General features: G+C 38.5%; 1 protein-coding gene across 2 annotated transcripts in view; it reads left to right on the top strand.

The window, feature by feature from the left end:
• C5H1orf87 (chromosome 5 C1orf87 homolog) overlaps positions 1-18,069 on the top strand; it is a 67,191-nt gene that overhangs the window by 38,907 nt on the left and 10,215 nt on the right. For both annotated transcript variants that reach the window (XM_034503657.3, XM_076934637.1), the window contains exons 8-9: positions 3,005-3,102; positions 13,332-13,396. In XM_034503657.3, coding sequence (XP_034359548.1) covers positions 3,005-3,102; positions 13,332-13,396 — 163 coding nt within the window. The remainder of the gene's footprint in view (positions 1-3,004; positions 3,103-13,331; positions 13,397-18,069) is intronic.

Raw genomic sequence — 18,069 nt, forward strand, 5'->3', positions numbered from 1 at the left:
CATCACACCTTCCCATTTCTTGAGCAAGGTATATATTTCAGCAGGACTGAAGAAACTCAGCTCTTGAGTGTGCAACCTCAGTTTAACACTTTTTGACAACTTCCAAATTTCCCCTTTGAACATGTGTTAGGACATCAGAATCTCCACCCACCTTCTGCAACTTCTCAGGCACCCTTTTCATATTTAATTATTTCTATATCTCTGTCATCAAACACTCTAAATATTTTTACTAATCCAGAACTAATTGTTCTCTACATTAAGTGCAATAGCCATATTTCTAATCAATATGACATATTTAATTTAATTTCATGTATGATTCATTAATGAGTCCATCAGTTCTAGGCACTAATAACAACAAATACAATCTTCTTGGTCACCAAAAGCTTAAGGAGAGGAAATGCCTTTGACATTCTATGACAACATAAGGCATAGCCAGGTTGTAGAAGGCAAGAGAAACCAATGAAAGAGATGAACAATTATCAATGGAGATGTGGGGGTACTCAAGAAAGCAATGAAAGGAAGTTTAGAGGAGCAGGACTTGGCCATCCCATGCTGCAGAAAGGTCTTCTTTATATAGGGCTAAATCTGGTAATTGAAAATCCATAGAGCTTCCTTTAACTGGTAATGATGGTTGAGTCAAGTAGTAGTGTAAATAAAACACAATACCTGAGGAAACTATATTATTGATAAATAATATAGTTTATTGGCTTTTAAAGTTTATTTACTCCTTATTGAAAACATTTCCTCATTGAACGAAGAAAATCAAACATTTCTTACTAAAGCTCTGTTGTGGATAACCCTGGTCTTGTATTTTGTTGCTAATTCTGCTTTCCAGGGAGGGGCTGCAGAGGAGGAGTGAATCAGTATGCAGGTGACTTCTTGTGAACCTTCTACTAGCCTTAATTTGTAAAATAAAGGCTAGAGCTGGTAAGGGGAGGTAGAGGGGAAAAGAAAAGGAAGAGGAAGGGGAGAGGAGGAGAAGGAGGCTAAGTATCTCTAGCAGTCTCTGCTAGTTCATATCAAAAGTTTAGATATTGGCTTAACAATTCTAATTGTGTGGGCATCTTGTGTATTGCGTATATAAATCCATTGGATAATCTTTAAACATTAACAGTCTTCCTTGTACTGGGCACCGTGAGGGTGGCAAATACTGTCTGGGGTTAAGCTGAGCACTATGAGGGTGGCAGAGTTAACCCAGGGCCCATATAGAGCCAAGGACTTCAAGGAGCTAACCTGTGGGGGCGGCAGCTTGACCTGTGCCACCTTTAGGGCAGGAACTTAAGAGAGGGAACAGGGCGACCAGGAGGAGAGCTAGCTAGACCAGCCGCTTTTTGCTTTTTCTAATACCACCAGCAACAAAGTTTGTTAGTATGAATAGTTATGCTTTGGAGAATTTTAATGGTAAAATCAAGAGTAATCCTGTCTTAAACTTTTCTGGTAGATGTTTCTATTGCTTCTTATGACTGTCAGTCAGTTTTTAGCAGCCATCAATCAGTCTGTGTCTAGGTACCATGATGGACTCTTTCTAATCTGCTATTCATTTTAGCCTTCAGCAAAACTGAATATTGACAGAGTGGGCTATTTTGAGAAAAGAATTTCCATATAGGTGTTCAAAAACACATCAGTACGTGCTAATCACAAAGTTAATCAGTTTTTATTAAATAGGGATGGCAGAATGTGGGCTCGATTTCCATATCTCCTTGCTTTTTTGCTCACCACTCCCCAAAGACATTCTGTTTTCATCCATTCTTTACTTTGATCTTTTATTTTCCAAAACTGCTAAACAATAGTGGTAAGGAAATAAGTGAACAAAGTCCCATGCCACCCTGGAAAAGACACTGTCTTTCAAGGAAGGTCAGGAAGCAGTACGATCATAAAAGTACTGCCAAACAGGTAACACCATAATACTTACGGCTTTGAACAGCTCCAGACCTTTTTTCACCTATTATTCATATCTTCTTGTGGTCTGCACAGCATTCTCCTTAACTCCTTATGCTTTTGGTTAACTTTGTTCTTTTTGATGTTTCTGAAGAAACTTTTATTTTTCTTCTACATGTTTCTCTGACTTAATTTCTTTACACCTAGAAAGTAGCGGGCTTATTTAAAAACCTCATGAAGACAAGGAAACATGAGCACTTGACTTCTGCCTGCTTTCTTGCTTACTATGTGCTGAGGATGAACACAGGCCTTTGCCTAAGCTAAGGACATGCTACACTTAGCTAAGGCCTGTTGCTGTTTTAAAAGGTAGATTCCATTATTGTTTAGCTATGATAATACTAACAGATCCCTAGACAATTGCTATTGAAAAGAAGATATTACACCATATAAGGCTTCCCAGGTTCAGGACAAAATGGTAAGTGTGGTCAAGAGTCTGTAATTGTGTTTCTTGTGATATGAATGAGCAAAGCATGGTAAGAAAACTCAAGATTAACTAGCTTGAACTCTGGAACTTTGTAGGCTGTCCCTGGTTTCCTGGTACTGTATCCCAGGATGATAGGCCATAGGAGTAGTAGAGTCCTGGAGGCACATATAAAGAAAGACATCTCTCTAATTTGCTCACATTCAACTGAGTTTTCTACTCTCCCCTATAATTGGATAACTTAAGAAAAGCAAGGTAGTGAGTGTAATGGGTAATGCTGTGTTAATTTTGAGTTTGATAGAACCTACAGACTGGGAGGTGGGCTTTCTGCCAGGTCTGTGAGTATTATTTTGGCTATGTAAATTGATGAGGGAAGATCTTCCCTAACTATAGGTGACAACTGTCCTGAGCTGGGGAGTCTAGAATAGAAATTAGAGAAAACAAGCTAGCACCACCATGCATTTCTTGAACTTCGCTTGTTTGTTACTTGTAAGCACTAAGCTGGAATTCTTACTCTGAATGATACTTCAATGGCATAATATACTTCTGAGAAATAATTCTTTGTTAGAACTATATAGGGTATAATAATGGGAAGAAATTGAAACACTAATTCCATTTTACTGCAGCTTTCTGTCTTATTTCTAGGTCATGTCTATATGTAGCAAGCATGGACTGTATGTATCCATGAACCTACTGGAAACATTACTCCACCACCAAGAGATAGGTTGCAGAGGTGAAATAAAGTAAGTTGATTTTTTTATGTTTGTGCCCCACCAAAATGAAAATATGGTGAAGTCTTAAAATTCTAGGAGCTAAGGCTTTAAGGGGTCACTAAATTTAGATGAAGTTGGACCATCCTCAGAGAAATAGTAACTTTTCAAGAAAATAAGGCACTGAAGCTTCCTTTTGCTCTCTACTGTACAAAGACACAATAAGAAGGTATTCCATCTACAAGTCAGAACTAAACCTTTTTGTCGTCTCAAAACCATGAGAAAAACTAGTGTCAGATGTAAGTCATTTCGGCTACTATGCTATGCTATTTATGAAACTATAACAACTTTTTATCCTCATCATCTTCTAATAGGATGCCAAGTACAGAAATCTGCCTTTAGAGAAGGAGTTTCATGTGAGAACTAGTCAGCACCAATCTCTTGACACCTGTGTTAAAAATTATTGTTTATTAAAACCAAATGGGGCTGGTAAAATAGCTCAGTCAGTAAACGCCTTTACTGCCAACTTTATGACCTGACTTCAGCCCCTGGATCCAACATAGTAGAATGAGAGAGGCAGCTCTCACAAGTCACCATCTAACCTCCACATAGATGTGTACACATGTACACAAAATAAATAGATACAGTCTCAAATATTTAAGACAAAATTTCCTCAGGATTCATAAAAACACAAAGCAGGGAATTTCTTTCATCCCTTAGGAACTATCACTACTTAAATGTCTACCATAAACAGCTCTATAATAGGACCAAACAGATGACATTGTGTTGTAGAGGTTGAGGATCAAGTATCGTCATCAAACAGTGATTATTAAGAAAGGAAAGCAATGAGATTGACTTAGCTTGATGCATAGGAGAGGGGAAATATAACAGGCCAAAATCTTTAATGAGCAAGTAAGATAGAGTTGAAGGTTAGGAAAAGCAAGGGGGTATAACACACCCTACCAACAGTATAGGACAATAAATCTTCACAGACTCTGGAAATGTTGGCTTTTTATAGGTACTGGCTAATGGATAAATTTAGAAAACTACTCATAGCACTGGAAAGAAAAAGACAGAAAATCTTCTTAGGACTCACCCAATCTGTGTGGGCTACATTAATTACCTTATTCAGAATTCTAATGCTCTACTCTTTACTCTTTTCCTGCTTTCCCCCACCTTTTTTTTTTTTTTTTTTTTTTTTTTTTTTTTTTTTTTTTTTTTTTTTTTTTTTTTTTGCTCTACAGAACTTCCAACTTATTTTTTTAACTGTTTTATATAAATATTCTACACTGAGGGTAATGTCCCCTCAACCCTCCTCAACTTCTAATAAATGAAATAAAATTTATTTAGCATGCTATGTTTGTTGCCATATTGAAATAAACAATAAGCTACAGTACCATAGAACAAGAACATTATTTACTTCAATTCTGTATTCCAAACTCCTAAAGCAGTAGAATTTGTGATGATGGATATTTATATACTTGACCTCAGTTAGGAGAGACATTATCTCAAAGTATTTCAATCTTCAGCTCATCGTCAAACTGAAGGATGCCTTTCCTACACACCTTAATGAAATCAGGTTCATTGCACTAAGCAGTTAAATAGCACCTAATCATTTTATTTTCTAGCACTCTTTAGAATATTGGCTTTATTTGTATGGTTTCTTAATTGATATCTATATAATGATCTTTCTACAGCAAGAAAGCTAGGTGCTTTCCTCACACTAAAATGATCAGAGCTTCTAACTTAATGTGGCACAAAGTAGGCAGAGCATATTTGATGAGATCGTTGGTTTATTTATTTATCAAACGTATGTCAAAAGCCAACAATATACCATTTCCCTGGACATTTGGAATACAGCTATGATTTAAAAGCCCCTTCTTCATACAGGTATTCTGGTTAGGATGAAACATCAGTGTTAAAATATATGGCATATCAAGGTTATGGGAGCAACAAGGGTAAAAAGGGCAAGTGAAGGTTATGTGAAGAGCAATGAATAAGTGAGACCAAGAGTCTAACCCAGTACATGAGTTTCTGTGGGCCACTTTTGGAAATGAGAATTTCCTTAGAGAAGGTTAAGCTACAAAAGCTGAAAGGTGAGTTGAGAGCAAAGCAGAAAACAAATGGGGGATTCCCAAAGAGTCTCTAGTCTAAATAAAGAAAAATCAAGCACCAAAGGTCACATTATTTGTAGGACATAGTAAAGACTCCACTGATAGCACTGATCAACATCTAATTCAGAACAAATATTGCAGGGATCTGGAATAGGAGTGGAAATGGCTATCTTTGACCTTAGAATATTCTAGGACATCAACACCATGAGAATCAAAGAAAATATGTTTATAAAAGATAAACCTGTTTCATCTCTAAACAGTCATTGGCTAAAGCTTCTTCTATGAATTAAACCCATTCCATTATAGGCTTTGTATGCAAACCTATATCCTTAAGAGATTAAAGATGCAATTTAGACACACATTTTAGGAGCTGAATGCTTGAATCATTATCTTAGTACATATTGTCCATTAATCTGCGTTCAATTGGAAAGCCATTTGGAATGTGGCTGTCTGCTAATTAGCAGGATTCTAGTGCTGAGCTGTTTCCTGATTAAATGTCCTTTAGAATCAATAAAACATCAGGAGGGATTGTGGTGATGTGGGATTAGCCCCATCTAGCCAAATAAAATGAGTTGTGTTCCATTCTTAAACTAGCATGTTGCAAGAGCTGACAAGAGGGGCAATTTTCCCAGCCCTGCAACAAAATTGTTTTTTTTTTTATTTTTCTTTTAATAAATTTTTTAAACTCTGAGATTTCGTTTTTATTTTCCCATTTTCCTAACAATTAGCAGAGACATTAGTGAATGACTGCCAGGATAAGGCGATTGTGAGGAAGACTTGATTACGATTTCTAATCTCCACTCTGAATCACCCTTATGTAAAATGAGCTCAGGTTGTATTGGATGGAAATTATTATTCCTGTTTTTGGCTAGGGAGATGGAAGTCAGAATTCACATTTAATGTGAATTCTCTGTGACTTTGTAATAAATGGTAATTAAGGAGAACAGAGAAAGAACAGGAGGCAATCTAATACTCTAAAATTATATTGGCAAAATTAAATGCTTTAAACCAGTTTAGAACACACGTGCACACGCCAAATTGTGTTGGGGGAGGAGATAAATAATAAAGCTGCTATGGAGGCTTCCTGAATAGAGGAGAGCAATTGACATAGCCACAAGTAGGACTTACCATACACATCTGGCCCATTATAGAAAATGGAGTTAGGTTGGAAAGAACTGTTTTTGCCAATCCTGGGGACAAAGGCAACAGTTTAGGAGACAAAGGAAACATGAGGTGTCTTACTTGGCATTTGCTGTTTAGAAGGAATAGGAAAAGTAAAGAACTATTAGAGCTGTGCTATTGTCTGCCTTTTGTGTCAGTGTTAGATAGCCAACTGAGCTTTCCATTCCACATTCTAAAAATAATGAGAACGCTAACAAGGTTGTTATTGTTTATAGAGAACATTTATAGAGCTTAAACAATTCCAAGCAATATTTCAAGTGCTAGTAAATATTAATTCTTTTAATTCTTGTGACAGCTAGGAATTAAAGGTAGTTACTATTCTATTTTTTAAATGAGGAAACTGAGGTAGCATGGAGAGACCAAACCTATATGCACCTAATAAATAAATTCATCAGTAAGGCTGAGTGACTGCATCTCTGAAATAACAAAGGAGAGAGTTGGGCTGAGCAAGATGGAAAGGGGAAAGCCTGAGCTTAGTGTATGTATCTGGCAGTGCCATCCCTGAAAGCTAAGCTATGTCAGTTAGCACAGAGGCAACTGGTAGTTGGATATACTAAGGAAAGTATGGATTATGATGTGTGATACCAATAAGAAGTATCTTATATCCAAAAGTATGGTGAAGGTATCACATGTGTAGCTCAGAAAGAAGAATCTGAAGTGCCAAGGATGCACAGGAATTGTCATCTGTCCTTTGTCTGTAGGTCTAAAAAAGGGATGAGCAGAGCCATGAAAATCAGGAGACTGTATTTGTTTGGTTGCACTACATGTGGACAAACTCTCATTTGATGATGAATACATGGAAAGTTCAACATATAAAGCCTACTTTAAAAGTATTATTCATTCATTTAAAAGATAATTTAAAATGCTAAAATAAAAAGAACATTTCAGAGCATGGGAAAGGAAGTGCAGCCCTCCATGGTCTAAGTTTTAATAACTGATGTGTTTATTAAAAGATAAAGAAATATAGAATATGTTCTGTGGGTCTGTGTGGTGAGGTATGGAAAAAGGGGATGCCTCAGCGGGCCCATACCAAGTCCATGTCGCATGACAGTATAGTATAGAATAGAGTTTATTCCAGCATGGGGAAGGGAGTTAAGAGGGTAGTAGAGGCAGACACACACACACACACAGAGAGAGAGAGAGAGAGAGAGAGAGAGAGAGAGAGAGAGAGAGAGAGAGAGAGAGAGAGAGACAGAGAGACAGAGAGACAGAGACAGAGACAAAGAGACAGAGAGAGAGAAGCCTGCCATGACCACGTAGAGAGGGGGAAGGTAAGGGGCAAGGGGACAGAGCAAGAGAGCAAGAGAGCAAGAGAGCAAGAGAGCAAGAGAGCAAGAAAGAGAGCAATAAAGCAAGCGAGAGAGGAGGGGGCAAGCAGCCCCTTTTATAGTGGGCCAGGCCTACCTGGCTGTTGCCAGGTAACTGTGAGGAGGAGCATACCTGGCTGTTGCCAGGTAACTGTTGGGGTGGAGTTTAGACAGAATGCTAACAATAACATTTTAAAAATATTTCTGCTCTAAAAACTAGAAAAGTTTAAGAAATTATTGTGGTTCGTTCAAAGATGCAAAAACCATGAATTCTGCTGATATGAATTAGAAAGCAATAAGCATAGTGAGACAAACTAATCATAAAAATGTAGCTGATTCCCCAGATAAGGGGGATGCAAGAGGGGTTGAGTGGGAGTGGGTGGGTGGGGAGGGGAGTATCCTCTTAGAGGCAGAGGGGAAGGGTTTGGGGTAGGAGGCTCATAGAGGGGGCACCAGGAAGGTGGACAACATTTGAAATGTAAATAAATAAAACAACTAATTTGAAAAAGTCATTAAAGACTATTTGATACAATCATGGAGAGCATGAGGAAGCATGTGGGTGATTTCAAAGAAGGCACACCTCTCGAGGAGAATCTGGAGTCGCTAGGAATCAATTTTTAAAAGGAACATATAAATAAGAAAAATCTAATATGCAATGTTAAACTTAGGGGGCTTCTTCAGAACCTACCCAAAAGTAACTATGAAAAAAAAGACAGAAAATATTAAATATGAGACTAAAACAGAGGTTCAACCTAAAGTGACCTGACATTGTGGGACATTAGGGACAAAATAAGGAAAACAAAACTAAACTAAAACCAAAGTCCTGATTATGATAGCCCATTTTCTGCTGATACAACAAAAGACTCTGAATTTATCTCTGCTGTATTTTTTTTTTTTAAGCCTGTATATACCTGAAAACATTAGAGACTGAAAATCCAAAATCAGGTGCCCTGATCAGCATGGCCTCTGGTGACGACCTCTATTCCTATGTCACAACATAACAGAAGGCATCACGGCAGAAATATGTGTTAGAAGGACAAATTGCATGGCAAACAAGACAGAAAGCCATTGAGCTGGAAGAACAGTATTGTTATTTTTATTAAAACTAGCCATCAAGGGATTTACCATGGTCCCCTAAGAACTATATTAATCTCTTCCAAGGGTATCCATCTTGATGACTTCTAACTTTCCTTTAACCTTCATCTCTCATAGATTTGACTGCCTCAACATTACCAAACTATAGAATGAAGGTCAAGTGCATAAACCTTTAGGTGACCCACACAAGCCATACTGAAGTGATGGCACCAACTAAAGAGATTTTGCAGCCCTGTGTATATACATTGAAAGAATTCACTATGAGCTAGGGCAAATTAAGAAAAATATGTACCATGGCTGTGTATTGCAATGAGAGTTTGTATTATAAAGACAAGAAGATTTGACAAGATCATACCAAAAACAAAATGAAAGAGAAAATTAAGTATAAATGACTAAAAATCAGACTGACACCAGACTTCTACAATATGTTAAATATGTAAATGTTAGCTAACACCAAAACAATGATCATGATTTCAAAGTGGGAAACCTTGATATGAAGTTGTAAGACCTGCCCAACTTGTGGATCTGGAGTAAAAAAACAAGGGCATGGCTCTTAAATAGTTCCCATTAACCTGTATCTTGGGATAAGTAGCTTACATGTCTATCATAATGGTTTTCTCTATGAGAGAAAATAATGAATAATAGGTGTAGTTAAACCCAATAATCACTACTCAAATTGACTCCAGCAGCAGCAGCTGAGGTGCTTCTCAACTACCTGCCCCAATGTTCTGGATTCCTGAATGAAACACACACACACACACACACACACACACACACACACCTGGTCATTTCCTAACCTCCACATGGCTGATCCAGCCCACTCCAATGTCCCCAAATTATTACTAAATTCTATATCTAAATCTGCCCTAGACCCAGACATGGAGCTCTTTTGGGCCATGATCCCTGGCATCTACATGATGTCTATGCTCTGTGCCCTCTGCACCTCCCAGAAGTGATGTCTCCTCTCCTTCTCCTGACATGGGGGCACTCTCTCTTCCTGCTACTTTTTGATCCCTTGCTCAGGAATCCTAAAAGGTCCTCCTCTGTCTCCCTGGCCAGCCATTGGCTTCCAGAAACTTTTATTTACAAATCAAACCTACTGGGGGCAGGGTTCCTCAGTCTTTCAGATAGGACAATGCAAACAGGTTTTTTGAAAACCAAATTGGCATGATAATACAAGCAGGTACAAGTAGGTAGCAAGAACAGGCTGGAATCTATGTTAAAATAATAAACACAGTCGACATTGGAAAATGGTACTTGTTGTTGTTGTTGTTGCTGCTGCTGTTGTTGTTACTATTGTTGTTTGACAAAAAGTCTCACCTAGCTCAGGCTGGTCTGGAATTTTCTATGTATCTGAGGATAACCTTGAAGTCCTGATCCTTTGTCTCCTCAAGTGTTGTCACTGTAGACACAAATCAATATTCCCCCCTAGAAATCAAACTCATGACTTCATGCCTGATAAACACACATTCTACCCACTGTCTCCCCAAGCCTGGAATTGGAATGAGAAATGAAGTCCTCCTGAATCTAGAATCAAGATCATATAATATTTGTCCCAAGTCCTAGCCTTCCTAGCTGGAAGACAGAAGCTTGGTACAATAGTTTTGTTATTAGTGCCTATCATTATGACAGGATCTAATTCTTAAGTTGAGTGGCTCTTTGAAGATCTAGAAATGTAAGAGACACAGAAATGGAAAACATTTAGTAGAATAATCTTAAGAAATGTATGGGTTACACGAGTCCTATATTCCTTTTCAGTTATACAACACCCAAGTTGAATATTGAGGACTATTTAGCACCTTCTCCCCCTACTCTCAGTATATAATCAAGAAAATGTTGAAAACATTCTAGGAGTGTTTTATCTGGGCCTTGTCTCTTGTGATTCTTGTGATTTTTCTCTTCATGTATTCATTTTTCATCTCTCTCTCTCTCTCTCTCTCTCTCTCTCTCTCTCTCTCTCTCTCTCTGTGTGTGTGTGTGTGTGTGTGTACACACTTTCACGTACTTATGCTTGTGCCTACAGAGATCAGAGGAAAACTTCTGGGAAATCCACTGGGAGTTGTGGGATCAAACTCAGATTATTGAGCTTATATAATAAGGTCCTTTATTGACTGAGCCATTTCTCTGCCCCGCGCCCCTCCCACCCTCTCTCCCTGATAACTGAGAGAACATGGTCTGACATTGCCTGACAGACCTCTAAAGCAAACGGAGAACAGTCTGTGATTTTCAATAGATTGAGGCTCTTGGTTGTTTGCTTTATTGTCAACAGATTGGAAGACGGTCTAGGCATATGTCTGCACTTCCTAAGTGTCTGAGTAGAAGATGAAAAAAAAAAAAAAAAACTTTAAAAAATAGATTCATTGCAGTCTGTTTCCAGATCTGAGCTGATGCTTCTATGATTATTACCACTCCCCATGAGAGCTTCCTGTCCTCCATCTTTTCTTTACTTTGCTAGGTCTGCAGTCACCAGATTTTCTGGTTGCAGCATTACAGAGCATGGCCTATCTCTTCCTCACATGAAGCTCTGGGGGCCACATGTTCAAAGCTCCTATCAGAATACACATGTTGATCAAAGAAATCTTCTGACATGTGACCCATGTAGAGAAAAAGGTTTATGAGGTATAAGTAAAACAAACTGCTTTCATACTTAAACTATCACTTCTATTTAAAGAGAGTAAAATCCTATGACATTAGAACTCCTTGAGAAAACCTAAGACACATGTTTGCCAACTTCCTCTCCATTTCAGTCTGCTTTCTGCTGGGTGAGATAGCAACAAAACTCTCCATTTGCAGTTAGTTTGCTGGTAACAGATGCTGTCTTTCACCAACATGAGACAATGTAAATTTCTTTTCTTTCTCATTTTACTCATTAGTTGAGAAGTTCAAACACTGTATCTTGATTATATTTACTTTATTCCCCAACTCCTCGTAGAATCATTTCTGCATTCCTTCTACCCAACTGTGTGCTCGTTTCCCCTATATCAAATCTTGTGCTTCCGATATAGTCTTGAATGTGTAACCATAACTGGAACTTGCACACACCACCAAGGACCTCTCTCAGTCTCCTGATGCTACCAACAGCCACACAGTTAGGGAGGTGGGATTTCATGTCTCTTCCCATCTCCAAACTAGGATGTGCCTGCTTCAATGTGTGCAGATCTTATGCATCCAGCCTCAATTGCTATAAATTTATATGTGCAACTCTTCCATTGTATCTACAAAATGGTTTTCTTTTAGTGAACCACTACTTCTGGCTCATACCATCTTTCTATCTACTCTTCTACAATGATGACTGACCCTTGGGAGAAGGAAGTATAATACAGATGTATCATTTAGGGCTGTACATTTAACAGCTTCTTATTTTATGCACCTTGACCAATTGTGAGTCTTTGTAACATGAGACAACTTGTAATATTAGGGGAAAACAAAAATCAAGAAGGACCAGGAACAAATTTAATGACAGAGATTGAAACAGGAACAGAGGGTAGGACAGAAGTGAGAAGAAGGAATGAAGAAAATCATAGACAGGTGGACTGACAGCCCTGGCTGAGCAGGATATGAATGTTTGACTATAGTCCTAGTCATACTGTATCCAAAACGAAACCAGGCATCTATTACTGACAGAGAAGACCATATTTACATAACATATAAATGGCTGCTAGGCAAACAAATAAAAGTGATTTTTCACTACCAAAGCTCTGCTGGCTTAGTTCAAGCTTTAGATAACTGATTTCAGTTATAATATACTAATACCCAATACAATTTCTTCTTCGGTAACTCATTAACTATTATCTAAGCCCACCACACGTAACTATCCCTCTTCTATGTTTATGTTTTGTAGTTCTTTGCACACTTAGGGCAGCAAAAAAAGGACATTTCTCATGGCCACTTGGCATAAAGATCTCATGATTAACTTATTACTAAGAGGTAAATGCATACAATTTTGAGGTGGAAAATAGGGCAGAATGGTGCTGACACAGGTCATGGACTGACTTACTTTCCTATAGTAGTAACAATGCAAAAATTGGCTATTTTTTTTTTTTTTACTGACATCAGAATTGTCACTGCTTTTATGGCTAGAGGCACGTGTGACATTAGCCAGGTTTTCTCAGAGTTCCCTGGTCTCTGAATGCCCTGACCTTGCCAGAAGACCCGTCTCCAGTCTGTTGGCTTTGCAGTAATTCATTTGTTTGTTTGGATTTCTTACCTAGGGCTCATGATTATGTGTTTGCTTTTTTAGGCAGGATGTCACTGTTCAACTTAGATTGGCCTTAACCTCTTGATCCTCCTGCCTTAGTCACCAACCCTGCCCTGATATTATTCTGATACTGATGGCCTAGGCCACCATACTCAACTTTTACTATTACTCTGAGGGCATGTAACTTCCTGTATCAAAGTTCTTTCTAGCAGATATACCTAACAGATATAGCTGTTTCCTGCACTGATATCAAAACTCCTTTCAGTATTGCTACAAAACAGCAAAACTCGGCTTTGTTGTGCATGCTTCCAATGCAATGGGAGCTTACTTCTCACTACTCAGATGTTGTCTCCATTTCTTACACAGGTGGAAGAATTTTGTTAAGTGGTTGAGCATGGCTTCTTCTGATTTGCTGTGTGATATGCCAGCAGGTGAGTGCTGTGTTTTGTGCCTCAACAAACTTAGCTGGGTTTTCTCTCATTCTTCCCAAAAATATTCAGTGAAGAAATGATAGGACTAAAATATTCTTTTATGTTTGTTGGATGATAATAGACATAATTTTCAAACTCCATATTTTCACTTTTTGTAGTAACTCTTTGACATGAACCTAGAACACTTGTGTAGGAAGTTGGAATTGACTTAAATTTCAGATGCAATCTCTTTGATCTAGGATTTTTAGGTTGGTATTATCTGGCTGATAAATCATCAAATATTATATAAATATGTAGATATCAAATATATGAGTGTGAAGCAGCTTTTATAATTGTTGTAAAGTTAGAAACAGTGAAAAAAAAAGCCTTCTGGAACAATTCCATTAAGTTATAGAGCAACTAGTTGATTAAATTGTGGAATTATAAAACAATGTGACTGGGCTGCTACAGAATGATTTCCATGAGATACTAGTAAATAAGATTATAAAGATGCATATGGTAAAATATTTAGCAGTTAGCAAATTTAAATATGACATATGAAAAATATGCATTCATGTTAATCTGCTGCTAGGATTTCTCTACTTAAACATCCACTAACTACTGTTAATATGGGCAAGGTACTAAGTAGGCATGGTTGAGTGTGCTGTGTGATGACTATATATGTCTATATCCATGTGGGGAAAAACATCCTACAAGAACATATCAGACATAGAAATGTGTACAGGGCATTAGTCATATATGCATCAAACATAGAAATGTGTACAGGCATTAGTCATATGTGCATCAGAGGCTGAAAAAGTTGAAAAATACGTGAAGAATGTATTCATGTTTTCGACCTCTATAACAAATTTTCACAATCTTATGACTTAAAACAGCAGAGAAGGCTTCAGTCACAGTTCTGAAATCTGGAACTATTACACCTGAGTATTACCAAGAGACATAGTCTCTCTGAAGTCTCCAAGCAAGTGTCTTTGTTCACCTCTTCCAGGTTTTAGTAACCATAAGCCTCCCTTAGTCCATTACATACGACTCTCTTCTCTTGCTCACACCTCCATTTGACCTTCTGTCTCCTCTATATCTCTGTACCCAAATACCGTCTCCTTCTCCTTATAAAGATCCGTTCTAAACTTGATCATATCTGTAAAGGTTGCTTCCCAAATAATGGAAACTCGCAGGTGCCAGTGAGCAGAAGCTGAACATATATCTCTTGGGAGAAATGGACACAATTCAATACTGTACTTTGACAAAATCCAGACTTTAGGAGCAATGCAAGAAGTATTTTCAACTCTTGACGCTGAAGAAAGCATACTATAGATTGGCATACTATGTCAAAAATCTAGAAGGCAGTGTTCTTACACACATGATCAAGAATCTCTAAGGAAAAATCAAGGAGCTTGAGAAAGCACTCCCCAGGACATGCAGTGAACGTGCATATTAAAGTGCCACATAGTTGGGAAGGTTACTGTTCTTGTATTTCAAACAGAACAACATGTTATAGTGCTGAGACCATTAAATTGGTGTCATGTGCCTCTGGCTTCACACTTGACTCCTGTTGAGAACGATGAACAGCATAATAGCTCATCCCTTTCTTATCACCAAGTAGATGCTCACTACACCTTCATTTGTTTTTTCCCCTGTTCACATGCATCCTGACACCTCTCTGTGTCCCCATTTCCTTCTCTTCTAAGACCATCAGTTAGAATGTGTTGGCATGCATCCAAACTGCCTCAGTTTAATAATCATTTCTTTACGCCCTATCTCAAAATAGTCACACCCCTAACCATCTGGCATTAGACTCTCTGTATACAAGTGCTACAGAAACACAATTCATCCTGTAGCACATGTCACAACTAAAGTATCAGTTCTGTAGCAGAGTAATAAACTTATATCAAATAATTTTGTTTACTGTGCTCTGATTTGTCTTTTGTCCCTTCATCTTTCAAATGGAGAGAGAAGGGCTAGAGAGATGGCTCAGCAGTTAAGAGCACTGACTACTCTTCTGGAGGTCCTGAGTTCAATTCCCTGCAACCACATGGTGGCTAACAACCATCTGTAATGGGATCTGATGCACTCTTCTAGTGTGTGTCTGAAGACAACTACAATGGAGCTTAATATAATTGTCTGCTGAGAGGCTCTGCCAGAGCCTGACAAATACAGAGGCTCTCAGCCAATCACTGGACTGAGCACGGGTCCTCCATGGAGGAGTTAGAGAAAGGACTGACAGAGCTGAAGGGGTTTGCAACCCTCATAGGAAGAACAATAATATCAACCAACCAGACACCCAACCCTCCACCCCCAGAGCTCCCAGGGACTAAACCACCAACTAATGAGTACACATGGAGGGACCCGTGGCTCCAGCTGTATATGTAGCAGAGGATGGCCTTGTTGGGCATCAATGGGAGGAGAGGCCCTTGGTCCTGTGATGGCTTGATGCTCCAGGCCATGGAGGTGGGAATGGGAGGGTGGGTGGTGAAACATCCTCAAAGAAGCAGGGGCGGGGGGAGGGGGATTGGATAGGAGGTTTCAGGGACTGGAATACTGGGAAAGAGGATAACATTTGAAATGTAAATAAAGAAAATATTCATTAAAAAGAAAATAAATAAATCTTTTAAAAAATAAAATGGAGAGAAAGAGAGAAGATAGTGCAAATGCTAAAGACAAATTCTATTAGATGTATAGAGTGGCAGTGAGTTTGACAAACAAAGCAGTGACTATTGGTCACTGTAGAGCAACAGGACTGACAGGGTAGTATTGCTGTTGTTGCACTGTGTTATGGCCTCATGATTACTGAACATTAATGTGATGGGGTTTTTCCATTTCTAGATCACTGGATCTATGAGGATGAAGTGTTCTTAAGTGTTGAAAAGGGATTAATAACGAAATCAAAAATGGTAGCAAAGAATTTCAATCTAGAGTAAGGACATAATTGGAAGATACAAACTGAAAAGTACACAAAGTAAATGTAAAATTCAATAGATAGGTGTAATAGGAGACTGTGTGTGTGTATATACACATATACACACTCAAGATTTGTGAGATGAACTATAGTTTAATAGTTCTAATTCCAGCTCTGAGATTGTTCTAGTTAATCGATGCCTCTAACAATATCTTACGTATTGTTAGATAGCCAATATAAATATTGAGGCATGGATAAAAGTTAACAATAACTAACTTACTAGCCAAAATTATGCAAGAAAAATATAGGACCGGATGGAGAGATGTCTCAGCAGTTAGGAAAGCCTGCTTTTCTTACAGGGGACTACTATTTGGTTCCTACCACCAATGTAGGACAACTCACTCTCCCTCCCATATTGGCAGCTGTGAGAACTTAAGCCCTCTTTTCATTGGCATGAGCAACTGTGCGTGTGCATGCGTGCACACAGACACACACACACGCACTATATCATCCCAAGAAAAAGGGAATTAAATAGCAAATATTTCTCTCCTATCAGAGGCTTATCATCAGTTTGATGTCCATCTTTGAGTCAAGAAAGATGGTGGTTAAGATATTGGTAGAAGTGTAGATTAACTAGAACAAACTTAGAGTTAGAACTGGAGATCAATCCTACCAAATCCTAGTATATAGGAATGGTAGCTGAGTGGTCCTAGAAAAAAAATGTAGTTTCTGTGTTCAAAAGCAAAAAAAAGGAAAAAAAAAAAAGACACTAGGGAAAGAGGGCTGGAAACTAAACAGCCAGAAGTTAGCATCAGTGCTGAGGTTCAGCCAAGAGGTCTTGAAACTCACAGCTCTTGTTTCTCCTCCCTTTGCTTTGTGCTGTACCAGCTCTCTCTTTGCAGCCATTGTTGAATGTACTAAGTATTGCTGCCAAGGCTTTTGCTTTCCCTGCAACTCCCCTGTGCTTCTTCCTCAGGTATTTGCATGGTTTGCACTTATGTTTGCTGTCTTCTCAGTATTCTTCTTAATTGTGACTTCTTTGGATAAACTCCTCAGTGACTCCTGTGTGGTTCTCAGCCCTGAATTTGGCTTTGGTTGTGTTAGAAACACACATCATTTCCTGACACTGGCTTGTGTATGTTTCCTGGCTTCAAGATGGCAATGCACATTGCAGGATGCAAAAGAGCTTGTCTTGGTCACTCTTATAGTGTCCTTCTCACAGCAGTGCCAGCTTCTAGGAAGCACTTGACTAGTATGTCCTCCTTGAATGAATGAATCAGAAACAGATGTATAGCCTCCTGGTATTAAGGCAGCTGAATTTTTTATTGTCTTAGGTCATCTAGTGTCAACCAGAGGTAATTTCCACCTTGTAGAGTTATTCTTTAGGTTATGTGGGAAACGCCTGCCACTGATAAACATTTAAAGCGTGTTAGTTTGCTGATCACACAAGTTTCATTAATTAGGATCCATGAGTCCAGAAGATTTTATCTCAATCAAATGCTTTTAACTTTGTTTCATCTTAAAATAAACTAGAGAATACTTTTTAAAAAAGTATTATGCTGGGTTCTGCTCAGCTGAGATCAGGGTTTAATTGGTCTGATGAGACACTTGAGCAATGACATTTTTAAAGCTCCCCAAGTTGAGCTAATGTCCAACCCGCATGAATGAGCACTGACTTCAATAATCAGTGAGAGCAAACAGGAGGAGGGATGGCTGTATGAACATCACAGTCCCTTGGCAGCCTTGTAAGTCTTTGTCCTTCCCACACTTGGAAACT

This window comes from Arvicanthis niloticus, chromosome 5 (genome assembly GCF_011762505.2).
Source record: "Arvicanthis niloticus isolate mArvNil1 chromosome 5, mArvNil1.pat.X, whole genome shotgun sequence".
NCBI lineage: Eukaryota > Metazoa > Chordata > Mammalia > Rodentia > Muridae > Arvicanthis > Arvicanthis niloticus.